This window comes from Trachurus trachurus (assembly GCF_905171665.1).
Source record: "Trachurus trachurus genome assembly, chromosome: 18".
Lineage (NCBI taxonomy): Eukaryota > Metazoa > Chordata > Actinopteri > Carangiformes > Carangidae > Trachurus > Trachurus trachurus.
Window position 1 is genome coordinate 14,587,707 of NC_139909.1, and position 13,032 is coordinate 14,600,738.

Genomic DNA, 13,032 nt, shown 5'->3' on the forward strand with positions numbered 1-13,032 from the left:
TCCCTGGTACTGTATTTTAGTTAGGCTATTCTAACAGTCTACCAGCTGTACAGACAATGACTCACAGCTAGAAAGTGAATAAACATATTTATTTTAACTCTGTTTTAGTCATAACACTTAATAAATAAATCAGATGATTGTAACGTTTGCTATTATCACATAGCCAGGGTCAGCATAAGTAGCTATTTAACTCAACAATCATTCAAAGAGCTTCAACCATCAGATGTAATAAAACGTCCTTTGAGCTGTGTTTCTTCTTCAGAGCGGACGGAACGCTATGGTGACTTGGTATTATAAAGTGATAAGACAGTCCAAAAGCCATAATAATGATAACATTGGCGATATAACAATAGCAAAACTGATACCAGCTGCTGTTGTAAGTTTTGAGCAAGGCCATAGTGAGGGCTAATTGGTCCATTATGAGCCTGTTACGTTAGACTTCTCATGCACAATGTCCTATACAGCCTTATCAAATAATTTCAGGGTAACAAAGAGATGCTAAAGCGATGAGTCATTTTTTTTTTTTTTTTTAACATGGCACATGCTTTACATTAGTAAAAAAGAAAAGCTGTGTGGAGCCATAAATATTTTACTTTATTATTACAAACTGCTCTCGCATTAAGAATTTTCACAACAGCAATCCATCGCCAACCTTTGTTATTGTTATCAGCCACTCAGGTGTAATTAATAACATTATTAATGGCATAATTGGACACACTTACTTGCGCCAGCTGAGCCAGCACGGCACACAGTGGGCTCAGCTGGCGCACTTAAATGGGCTGCAGCCATTGTTGATGTTATTAAAAACCTTTTCCTGCTGTAATAAGACAAATGACCAACCGGGGCAAGGACCACTTGTTGTTTTGTTTGCTTCTGAGCAGTTAGCCGATAAGTGGTTGAATATACGATTGCTAACATGAGACCATGTCAGATGGGTTCAGTGCAATGACCTCTCTAACTTACTCCTGACCGAGTCATGAGGGTTCATGCTTTAACTAAAGCTTTTAATTGATCTGAAGTCGGTGCATATACACTAATGCATTACACAACTATGTGAGCGAATAGTTAACATTCAAAGACACTTATATGATCAATGTCATAGATGAAAAAGCGACTCATTGTCCCGACTTCCGCAGGGAGTTTTCAGGCTCCCTTGAAAATGCTGTCATTCATTGCAAAGAATAAGAGCGTCAGTGTTTCTGGCCCATCGTGGAATGTGCCTCGATGATATAATCTCTTCAATTGATAATCAAAAACTATGCCTATCCACATCCTATCCACAGTTTATCGAGTGTACGGTATCATTTGAAATCCATCAAATCATGTCTAATGTGATGCTAATATTTCCAGTGTTTTCTAGGAAGGCAATAAAACATGTTCTTCAAGTGACCCGTTGCATAAGAGCCACCGGCGCTCATACAGTGTTGTAACCAAAGGTACTGTGCTGCAATCACTCACTTTAACTGCTACACATTCTTCATCCCCTCCAGTGCACTCCACAAAATCTTTTCCGCTCTTCCTGTCCTCTCTCCATCTGTCAGCTTTCCTTCCATCTGTCTCCAGTCTTTTGCGGCCTGTTCAGCCATCCATCCATGCTCTCATTATCATCCAGGCCCCTTCTGCCTGTCTGTCGTCCCCCTCCTTAATCACAGTTCACCATGAAGGCCACCGGTTATTGATTAGTTATCCCTCTTTCCTCTTTGCATTCCTCTTTATTCCTGCCAACTCTCTGTTCTTGCACTCATTACTGAGCTCCCAGGCCTCAGCAGACCTCTGCATGGATAATGTATATTAATAAGGAAGCTGTGTATTGATGTTGTTTGGTCACTGGTAATGAAATTGTGATCTAATAAGCTAGTTCCCTGCAATAGATTTGTGTTGTCATTCTTCCTTTCCATTGTATTGATTGTAGCCTGAGTCCCAAACTTTTCAAGAATGCAGTGCTGATTATGTTTAAGAAGTCACTCTACTCAGGTGTTTAGCTATGCAGATAAATGTAGTATTTGCCTATGTTTTGATTGATTTGAAATGATGAGGAGATTGAACAGGGTGGAAAGGTGTGCAGCATACTGAAACTTTGAAGATTCAAACACTACAGAAACACTTTATAAACACTTAAAAAATGTGACTCACCCTTTCTGAGACTATCAATAAATCTGATGTCCATTGTGAATAAACGTCCATAAATCCACATAGAAATCACAGAAAAAAGGCTCTCCGTCTTCCTCAATGACTTGCCAGATGATTGTCAAGTTTAAAACTGTGGAACACCGGTGGCTGACGTCACGCAATTCCGGCATTCGATGGTCGAAATCGAAGCAAGGAAATAAATTAATACATTTTGTACAGGAAACCCAGAAACAGTTAATAGGTTATTCACAAATGTCAATGGTAGGCTACTCAAGACCAAGGATTCAGGAATTTAAAATAGAAATCCGCCACTACATTCAAACACTATGTGGTAGCCTATGAAAGTCGGAAAAGCTATAAAAACATTAGACATTACAAATCACTAAAAACCTCCTATTTCAAAAGATAACCCTTATTTTCAATTCAATTGTGCAAATGGATATAGGCTATTTTGTTTGGTTTTTGGTTTTGGTTGTTCTTTTTTGGTTTCTTTGGGTGTGTGTAGTAGTAAAAAGTAAAAAAGAAAGGAAGAAATCGAAACAACGCTAATGGTAGAAAGAGTGTGCTTTTCAAAAGAAGGCGAAGCATAACAGCTAACTAATTTCTCCGCCGGGTCCAAAAACGACCACTGAGGTGAACCATAGAAAATACTGTGGTTAATTGTAGCATGCACGGACTAGACATACAAGTTAGCACAACAATTAGCCTACTTACCATATAGCTACAGTACTGCCCGTAGCTAATGCTAACGTTATGCTAACTTATGAATAAATTAGTGACACTTACCCTCCCAAGGACGACAGCCCTGCCTTTACACGGTAGACTCCAATGCTGAATATTTATCCCGAAGCCAGACTGTGTCCACTTGTAGGCTATCCCTCCATGCTCTAGGCTTTCAGACTCTCCTGAGTAGGACACGAGAAAGTTTATCTAGCTAGTTGTCGTCGGGACCAGTCTGTAGGACTTATTTGCAAAGTATTGCGATATCCCGCTCAATTTCCTCAGTGAACTCGGCTTGACGGCTGGAAACCAGCACTGGCGCCATTCGTTTTTTGCTCGAGTTTTTCCTGTCAACATGGCGGTGTAAATATAGATAGAGGTGTAAACAAACCGACCGAGCCCAGTGCATTATGGGAACTTTTAAAAAAGGTTACCCCAAAAGAAATTGAAATAAATAGGCTAAATAACATTGAGATGTTTGACCTTTTTAGACAGTAGGCTATAGAAGGGAACTATTAATTCCACAAATATTAGCTATTAGAGATGTTTGAAAACCTGGGGAAATTTTAATTAATTAGGCTACGTTCACTGCTTGGAGTTTTTTAAAAAGGCAATAAATATATTCACACTCCTCCAGCCTGATCCTGTCTGCTCTGCATTAAGCCACGCTGAGGACGGCTGATTGCCGAAACGCGTCCGTTTCTCGCTGCCGAGCAGTTTTTATGAATTAAAAAGTATTTAACTTAATAGTGAGTGCTGTCACAACCTTTTTCTGCATTAAGCTTCACAGACTAAAATACAGCTTCATTCGCACTCTGATCCTATTGCACAACCAACAATTTCTCAGTTCATCCACCTTTCTCTCTCCATCTGAACAACACCTGCATCTATGAGAGATGCGCCACAACCATAATAAGATTCAACTTGGAAAATATGTTTATTCACTTTCACCAGTGCAGTTGAATGACAAACATAACATCAACAGAAACAGACAAACATGGAGTTGCACTGCATTACACAAGTCAAGGTCGATTAAGGTCAAAACACCTCTGCAACAAATCTGTTGTCGGAGTGATGAGGGTTTTTGTCTGAGCATTATGAGAATATCAGACATGACATTTTGAACATGCCTGTGTTATATGACAAGCACAAGGTGAAGATTTTCTGCAATGCACAGAAATAAGTTATTCTGGTCTTTTGTTTTGGGAGTTGTAATGACACACTGCCCTCTGCTGGCTAGGAGGCAGCTGTACAGCAGCTGGATCAGGGATATAAATTACATTTTTTTTCTCAGTGAGCTTTGATCACACTGTCGCACCTGAGCTTTTTCCAGTTTTTATATCAATGTCAGTTTTTGCAAACATCAGTAAACAATATAGACCATTATTTTAGTACTTGAAAGAAAGGACATTTTGTCTCAGCTTTAATCATCAGAGCTTGTTTTTATCCAGTGTCAGAAAATGTCTGTTAAAATTCAATAAGAAATAATAATAATAATAATAATAATAATAATAATAAAACATAGGAAAAGAGTAAAGAAGGTCAAAATTTCAAATCCAGAAACAAATACTTGACATATTCATGAATTTGTGTGTCTGTGTGACAGAGAGAAATGTCTGCAATACACTGTGTACAGTATAAATGTCCAGTCAGTTCAGCAGATGTGAGCACATGATCACTGTGTACAAGTCTGATGTGAAAACACAACCATGCACAACACGTTTGTGCATGTGTGTGTGTCTGCCTGTGTCGTGTTTAGGACTCGTCTCCATTGGCGCTATCGCCGTCGTCCTCCCCTTCCTCCTGCTCGCCTTCCTCCTCCTCCTCATCCTCTCTCCCTCTGCTTTTCATCTGCACACGGGAAAAGGTGGAAAAGCATCAAACACAGGTCACTGACTTCTTAGCTCTCGCTTTGCTTCCCCCCCTCCCTCTCTCTCTCTCCTCATCCTCAATCCTCACCTCATCTTCATCCTCCAGCAGATCTCCCTCTTCATCCGAGTCGTTCAGCTCCTGGCTCTCTCTGTCCCGTTTCAGGCTGTCCTCCTTTTTGCTGGAGGTCGATGAGTGGAGGGGAGACACCTCACCGGGCTCTGGTTTGGAGCTCTTCATCTCTGAGTGGATGAAGACAACAAACAGAGGAAGAAACTGAATACTTCTCCTATCTAAAATTAGTATACATTTTATTGAATAACATTCATATATTTGGAATTTGCATATGCCACCTCATGACTCATCCCAGTGCAATGTGAGTCACAGAGAAGATCTTGCGAAGAGGGTGAGAAAAAGAACCAAAAATGAAACTTCTGTTTTACATTTGGCATTTGTCGTGATGGATTTTGCTTCTTTAGATAAAAAGGTGACCACGAAGTTTCTTCACAGATGGTTTTCCTGATTTATCTCCTCTCTGCACTTGATATAAATTCCAAAAATTGTTGTTTTTATATTATTTTCTGGTATAAACTTTGTGTCACTATGATCTCATGCTCACCAGACTTCTTGCTGTGGTCCTTCTCCATGCGCTCTAAGCTCTCCAGCAGGTAGTCCACCTTGTGTTTGATCTGTGTGAGCTCTCTCTTAATGGTCTGCAGATCATCAACCTTCACTGTGGACACAGGAACAGAGGAAAAGCAATGATAACGCTAGAAGATAACTCAATATGGGCAGTTGGAGATAGATATTCTTTACATTACATACAGGACAATAAGGGACTTACTTGTACGTGAGGTCCTCTGGCTGGTCTTTGAGGAGGAGGAGAAGCTGGTCTTGGTTCGTCGGCTCCCTCCTCCACTCAGACTGACCCTGGGACGCTTTGAGGGGATGACAGCGCGGGACAGGGGTGGAGGGGGAGGAGGCACCCGGGACTGGTAGGAGTACATCCTAAGGTAGAACCACAAAGTCATTTTTGGATTGATAACATGTTAATTTAAACCTTGAGACCTCAAACTTTATTGTATTAACCTCTTTATCTGGTTTCAACTTGCATATTCTTTTTGCGTTACATTTGTGGGAACCAAATTGTGAAGTAGACTTTATAACAGTAAGTTGATAGGTAATAGAGACACTGATTAAAACATGAGCAGCCATTCTGAAGATGCCTTACCTATCATAGTAATCTCTTTGAAAGTCATAGTCCAGATCAAAAGATGAACTGTGGAGAGAGCATGAGTGGGGACAGATTAACTTCAGCAAAACACACTTCAATCTGTCACAAACCTGTACACGTCTGCACACACACCTGTACATGTCTCCTGCTGAACGCTTCACCGTCTTCGATCTGTGAGGCTTTGGTTCGCCTGCCAGGTTGATGTCTGCGGGAGGAAGGAGTCAGAGCTGTCAGGGAGTGGGAGAACGAACCTGAAACATGTTATGGATAGGAAGTGTGAAATCTCAAATTAACACATTCTGTCACTCCACCCCCACCGCCTGATGGTATGTTATTTTGGAGGACGACAGACATTGCGAATAAATGCTCATGTTTATTTTCAATCTGCTCAGAGCATTAAACATATTTAGATTCAGAAACAGCTGTTTGTTTTCTGAAATGTTTTTTTTTAAATGTCACCTATTTAAAATAGGCATTCAGAATGTTCCCATCAATGCTGTTGTTAAGTTCTTGTTTTTAGCACTAGAGGGCAGCACATTATAAACCTAACCCCAACCTTTTTCACTGCTTTAAGTTTTTTTTCTGTACAGACATTGGAGTGCCCTCAATTTTCAGAAAGTTCAGGTGAGCAGAGAAAACCTGTGGTGATGCCAAGCACTTCTAATGTTCACTAATTAACATTTTTGTTTAATAAATAAACAAAATAAATGAATTGTTGTAGTTTTTATATGTGGTTCTGAACAGGACTATTTCTTGACTATAGGATCAGCCTTGATTGCCATGACATCGCCATGTAGGACAGAAACAATGTTTCATGTAAGAGGTAGAGCAGGTCATTCACTTATCAGATGGTCGGTGGTGGTTTGATTCCCGGCAAGATACACCAAAATTGTCCCCCATGCAAAAATATGCATGTATGGTAGAAAAGCAGTGTGTAAGTCAGCTCACCTAGGACTTGTCCCACAATTATGCGTCCATCCTCACTGGCCACGGCAGCCCGGGCGTTCCTTTCATTGGCGTACTGGACAAAGGCGTAGCCCTTGTGCACAGAGCAGCCCACGATCTTGCCGTACTTGGAGAAGATGGCCTCCACATCAGCCTTGGTGACCAGCAGGGTGTTGAGGTTGCCGATGAAAACTCGGGAATTGAGGGAACGGGGGTCGGTCTTGTTGGTCACGTTGCTGGCCATCAGGCTGGAGGAGGAGGACGACGACCAACTAAACAGGTGGGAGAAGGGGAAGGTGTAGAGAGGCGGGTAGGAGACAATGGAAGAAGAAAGAGGAGAAGATAGACATGACATTGGGCACAAAAGGATGGAGGATATTCATGTTTAGGAGACAAGAAGTGGCAGAAATAAAACAAGGAGATTACAAACATATAGGGATATCTAAATTATTGCTTCTTGCATTGCATGTAAGGGCTTCTTGTGCACTTTTTGCACCTCTTGTGCATTTGTCTAATAAGTCAGTTAAGCACCAAGATAAATAAATCCTTTTCCTCGCCAAATACTATGAGTATGAGTGTAATAGCCCTACGATTTGATGGTGTATCCAAGAGAAGATGGCTGCAAATAATGTCAATTCGCAGCCCAAAATATGGATGTCAAGAAAAGGGCAGTAAATCTCCCATTGAAATAACTGGAACCAGTAAATTCTGGGTCCTTTTACTTGCATTATTAATTGATCAATTACTGATTAATCAACTAAATAAATACTATTGATGTGCACAAAGGTAGAGTAACTCATTGATTCTGGGGTGCTACACACACTACGTGTGGGTTTCTATGTCTAAAGGGTGACAGGAACCTCTAAGAGTAGATATGAGACAGCAGAATAGACAGTGTGATCGGGTCGTGAAGCTGCCAGCACTCACTCCATTGTGTCTGTGCTCAGGTCGGTGGAGGTCTGCCTGCCTGTCTGACTCTGTTGGAGAGAAGAGGGTCGTCGAGGAACTATGAGAGATGGAGTCAGTGACTGTGGGGAAGACATCTACTACACCTCCAAAAGTGTGTTCTTTCTTTTCCCCCCACCCTTTTGGGGTTTCTGGAGAACCCAAGAGATGCTTAAAAGCTGGGGGGGAGTGGCGGCTGGTCAGGAGGTGGTGGATAAAATGTTTAAAAAACTGGAGGTGGCCATTAAAAAAAAGAAAGAAAAACCTGTGGAATAAATTGTGGATTGTTATGACAAAACAAATAATGCATTTAGACTTTGTTTTACTTTTAAATGATTCACTCATGAGCATTTGTAAATGTGATAATTAAAACAGTAAAAACCAACAACGTCCTAGTTGGAGCACCACTTGGATGAAGCCTATAATGTTGGGTTTTGTTTTGTTGTAAATATCAAGATTTACTTTGTAAAATCAAAAGGTGCTGATATCATTACACACCTGGAGATCTGTCTGGAACTTGAGCTCAAGTCTTTCTAGATTGTTTCTGTTGGATCTTGTGCTAATGCAAGTTTTAGTTTTGTCAAATTATCATGTTTTATTTCTTCCCCGTCGCTCTTCATCAGCTCTGAGTGACACAACAGCAAAACCAGGCAACACTCGAATGTTGTAAAACACAATCACAAAGGCAGCATATTAGTTTGGCACACAGTTAGCATTATAAAATGTGTCAGTTTTTAGAGAGCACATGGGGGCCAGACTGTCGCTGAATTGCTGTTGTGTCAAGTCTCAATGCTGCAAAGTTATGTAACGTTGCAGTCTCACAACATTAAAATGGCATGTGCCAAACACAGGGGACCTTTGCCCGGGTCATAAACTAATCAAACTTAATTCAGCCAATAACTATGGCAATAAAAATAAATTAGGCTACTGTACTATCAATTTGAAACTATGATTGTGACAGTTTCCTTTAGGGTCCTCTTGTTGGAAGTCTCTGTGTGGATTGGAAGTGTAAGGAAACATAAAGTAAACCCCGCCACAGGTAAACACTGGCTTTTCTCGTTGACCTTTTGTGTGTCTACCTCGTGTGTTGTCACTAATTCCCTCTCAGTCATTACGAAGCCACGTCTCGGCTGCCAAAAAATCGCAACATAAACTGTAGCCCGGCAGCAGCCTGTCCCTCTCTGGCCAGTAACAACTAGCAGGGGATTACATGGCTTGTAGCAGAATGCCTGGCCAAAAGCTTAATACTCGGCTCTCCTCTACATGATTTTGGCCGGGATGTTTCTGTTGCTTGGCAGGCTGACAGGGTGTCTACAACGCTGAGTGTGCTCAGGAGGGTGGTGGGGTGGTGGCGGGGGAGGCTCACAGGCAGCTTAGCAAAATGTTTCTAACTCTTTATGGAAAGTGGGGGAACATACAGTACAAAGTTTATACACATGTAGGCTACTGTAATGTGTAGTTGTGGGCAAGCTTATGATGTTTGTATTTTGTATAGTGGTGGTAACTGAACTCAGTGATCATGTTAGTGTTGTTCAGTTAACACTATGTTAGCCCTTAACAAGTGCTTATCATCAACTTGTAAACACGTAGCTAATGTCACGTTTCTGTGTTTGACATGTACCATCCACTTGTCTATTCAATTTAACATGATTTTGCACAGATAGACACAATTAAGTTTAAGTAGCACTTTGACTACTATACATTACCTTCAGTAAGAGTTTGCTATGCTTCACAGAGGTGGTGTTTATTGTGGTAGTATTGCTTTGGATAAATTTGAACTGTAAGTCCAGGTATTCATATTAAAAATATCCATTTCCACTGTGGTGAGAAATTGATATTTACATTTTAAACCAGTGATAACCTATATTTTTGCCTCATCTGGGCCTTATCATCCTTTTAATGTTGTTGGTTTAATGTCTGTGATTGAACTGTGAGAAAGACACTGCCACTGCAGCTTCATGCTTGAAGACAGACAAGATAAAATGACTGTAAGAGTGGTTTTGCAGTGGGAACAGATGTGGCACATGTATGCAGCTGTTTGCAGATTGCGATTTTTCACTTCTATACATACATAGAGAGAGGGATTTTATGAGTAAATATTAAGAGACAGGTGCAAATAGGAATATGATCTTAACCTCAGAGGTTTGATGTGGTTCATAAAATAAATGAGCCCAGTGTAACTAAAGATGGATGAAAAGCAAAAGCAAAAAAAAAAAACACTTCTTACTATTGACAATATCGGCATGTGATAAAAGGGTAAACAAATCATTGGTCAAAATCATAGATTTTATATTAGTGATCACTAAACAAGTTAGTAATGAATGGTAGACATGCTGATTTAATGGGCACAAACTTACTATAGGTTTTAATAATGGTGACATCACAGTTGAGAGCAATGCCTCTTCAAGAGGAGGTAACTTTGTTTTCATGTAAGTAATGGACCAGATCTGACTCCATCAAAAGACATGCACACTCACAAAAAAAAAAAAAAAACATTGCAAAGGCAGGAAAAAAAATAAAAATCCAAGCTCATTCTGCCTTTGCCGGTGCATAATAGAGTCTTATTCAACAATTAGCTTCAAATCAGGCCTCTAATAATCAATACTGTTATCAATTAGAAACTGGGAACAATTTGGAAATTCATATAAGAGGCCACTAGTGTCAAATACTATGAAATGAAGTTGATTTTCTAGTTTCATAGCACAATCAATAAATGAATAAAAATGTGAAAAACAACACAAAAAAAAAAAAACACTACATGCTACTTGCTCTATGAAATCCAAAGGGGGAGAAATGGGCTAAAATCACAAAGGGGTGAAAACAGAGGTGGACTATTAAAAAAAAGAAAAAAAAAAAAGATGCAAAAGTTGAGGTGAAAAATAAACCAAAAAAGGTTGAGACCAACTTACGATTTGCCGCTGTTCAAAAAAGTGGCTTCAAAAACTAAACAGGGAAAAACAAAAAGGTAATATTAGAAAATAAGCCCTTCTAAAATGAACTAGGACTGTTATTACAACAAGATGGGGAAGAACTGAGAAGGAAGCATATGGAATCTAATTATTATATAATAAGAGCACACTCCCATTATGTATGTCTTGCTTTCCAAGAAGTCACTATATGGATCAAAGTTCGGATCTTATTTTGGTGGGATCTACTGTTTTTCCACATTCACTAAAATGTTTATTCATTTTGATACCACAACTCAAACAGTAGAAGAACAGAAAGACATTTCAAATCACTTCCACAATTTGCTAAACACATAGTTTTTTGGTTGCATGCAACTCTGATTAATTATTGATTGAATAATGAATGGGGGGCAATTTAGATTGTGTCTTAGTATTGTACTCGATTGTTTTTAGTCTAAAGCTAAAACTGCTCCATATAGTTGTTTATATTCAAAGTACAAATTTGATATTACTTTTACTATTTAAAACCACTAATGTGTGTCTTTGTCCAGTTTAGTATTGTATAATAGGCTACTCAGCCTAAATTCAATTCAAACAGTTCAGCAGAAAGAAAAAATGTAAAGTTCCAATTATTATTGTGTTTTGTTAGGAAACTACTGAATAAATCATGACTTCAAGAGAAATATGAAAACTGACATGACACGGTATGAGCAGGACAGTATCAGACATTGATGTCAGCTTCACTGCACAGCAGAGCATCGCCAGTATGGGGGGGGACATAGGTGGGTGCCCCATTCTTTCCTCCTGCCTGCCCTCCTCATGACAGGCCAGAGTAAAGGGTCAGCTGCAGAACAGCGCCCCTGGAGCCCGGAGGGACTCCTGCTCAAGGACACTTCCACACTTCCAGAGGACGGTGTAGGGTTTACCACACCAAGGGACGGGATGAGGTACAGTAGGGGGTAAAACAGGGAACTTACAGTTTTGGGGGGGACCAGCATCAACTGGAACTCTACACTGCCTTTCCCACTGAAAAGACTTTGTTGCTGGTGTTTCTTTTTTATGCAGAGAACTGATTGCTCATAAAGCTCTAAAATTCAAGAAAGGGTCAGAGCATTTCAGAGATGTTGGCCTGACTACAGCTCATTGCAGGCCCCTTTGTAGGCCTCCTCCAGGGTCTAAGCAGCTCCATAGCTCAGAATAAACTGCGACTGAATGAATGGGCTACTCAATATGCAAATAAACTTTAATTATTACACCAGAATGACTAAAGACACAAAATATGTCGCACCAACGCTACAGAAATCCCAGGTACATGACTGCACAGTACATCAAAACACTGTGTGTGTTTTTTGTTCCATAAAAAAAACGCACCCACTTCTCCTTGGGAAAAAGCATCTTGCCTGAAAAATTACATCATTCCTCAGAGATTTGCTGCAGAAAACATACTGTCTCAGCACTGCCAAAATCACAGAGAAAACAGGAAAAACACGTCTTAAGAGTCAATGTCAACCACTGCAAATCAAGTTACAGGTGGGGGCAAAACACAGTCAGGGAATAAAAAGCCTTTTAAAAACATATTTCCACAAAAAGGGTGACCCGTTTTGAACACTGTCCAGAAAAGACTGGAATAGTCTTCCATCTTTCTTCCCGGGAAAATACGACAACAATCAGATAAACAATAATGTAACACAGCAACCCTGAAAAATGGAGGTTTTTAAAATGTCAATACGAAAAATAAAAGCAAAAATCTTGCTGTGGAAGCTACTTAAAACTAGTTTCTGCGCAGCTCATCCTGCTCATACCACAAAATGTACGCCACTAAAACCAACACAGTCTCAGGAATACCAGCAGGGAAAAATGCATTAAAAATAAAAACAAAAAGTCCCAAAGACGGTTGAAAGTCTGGAAAAAAATGTAAAAAGAAAAAAATAAGAAAAAATCTCTCGGTTAAAAATACTCACCAGGAGCTTAATACTAAAAATGAGTAAAAGTCAACGCTGTTTTTACTTGAGACGGTAACGATCCGCTTACGGCTCTGCAGGCTGATTGTATCACCTTGAAACCAGTGGACATGAAATGGCGTCGACTCCACACACAGCGGAAGGGAAACGCCCACTGTTGCTTCCCGGTTTCTGATTGGACATTGAAACCACCCCCGTGTGGAAGCCCACTTCACTGATTGGTCAATGCGCTTGCCAGTTGGGCTCGTGAATGACGACAGCCGTACAGTACACACGCCTGATTTCAATCACACTTAATCAATATCTGAACTCAAAGAATACC

General features: G+C 40.2%; 1 protein-coding gene across 9 annotated transcripts; it reads right to left on the reverse strand.

Annotated features, from left to right (window-relative positions):
* Nucleotides 1-3,764: 3,764 nt before the first annotated feature.
* LOC311002219 (heterogeneous nuclear ribonucleoprotein C) lies at nt 3,765-12,806 on the reverse strand. 9 transcript variants are annotated; one of them, XM_083993502.1, is made up of 9 exons: nt 12,711-12,806; nt 10,753-10,786; nt 7,826-7,875; nt 6,902-7,170; nt 5,951-6,158; nt 5,564-5,727; nt 5,339-5,452; nt 4,810-4,961; nt 3,765-4,701 (listed from the first exon to the last, which is right to left on the reverse strand). In XM_083993502.1, exons 3-9 carry the CDS (start codon nt 7,828-7,830, stop codon nt 4,606-4,608), a joined length of 1,008 nt encoding a protein of 335 aa, XP_083849628.1. In that variant the 5' UTR covers nt 7,831-7,875; nt 10,753-10,786; nt 12,711-12,806; the 3' UTR covers nt 3,765-4,605. The 9 variants fall into 9 exon arrangements, with proteins under 9 accessions (XP_083849628.1, XP_083849624.1, XP_083849625.1 ...); XM_083993498.1 differs by having other exon boundaries at nt 7,826-8,108; XM_083993499.1 differs by having other exon boundaries at nt 7,826-8,108; nt 10,201-10,786; nt 12,711-12,799.
* Between the last annotated feature and the right edge of the window lie 226 nt (nt 12,807-13,032).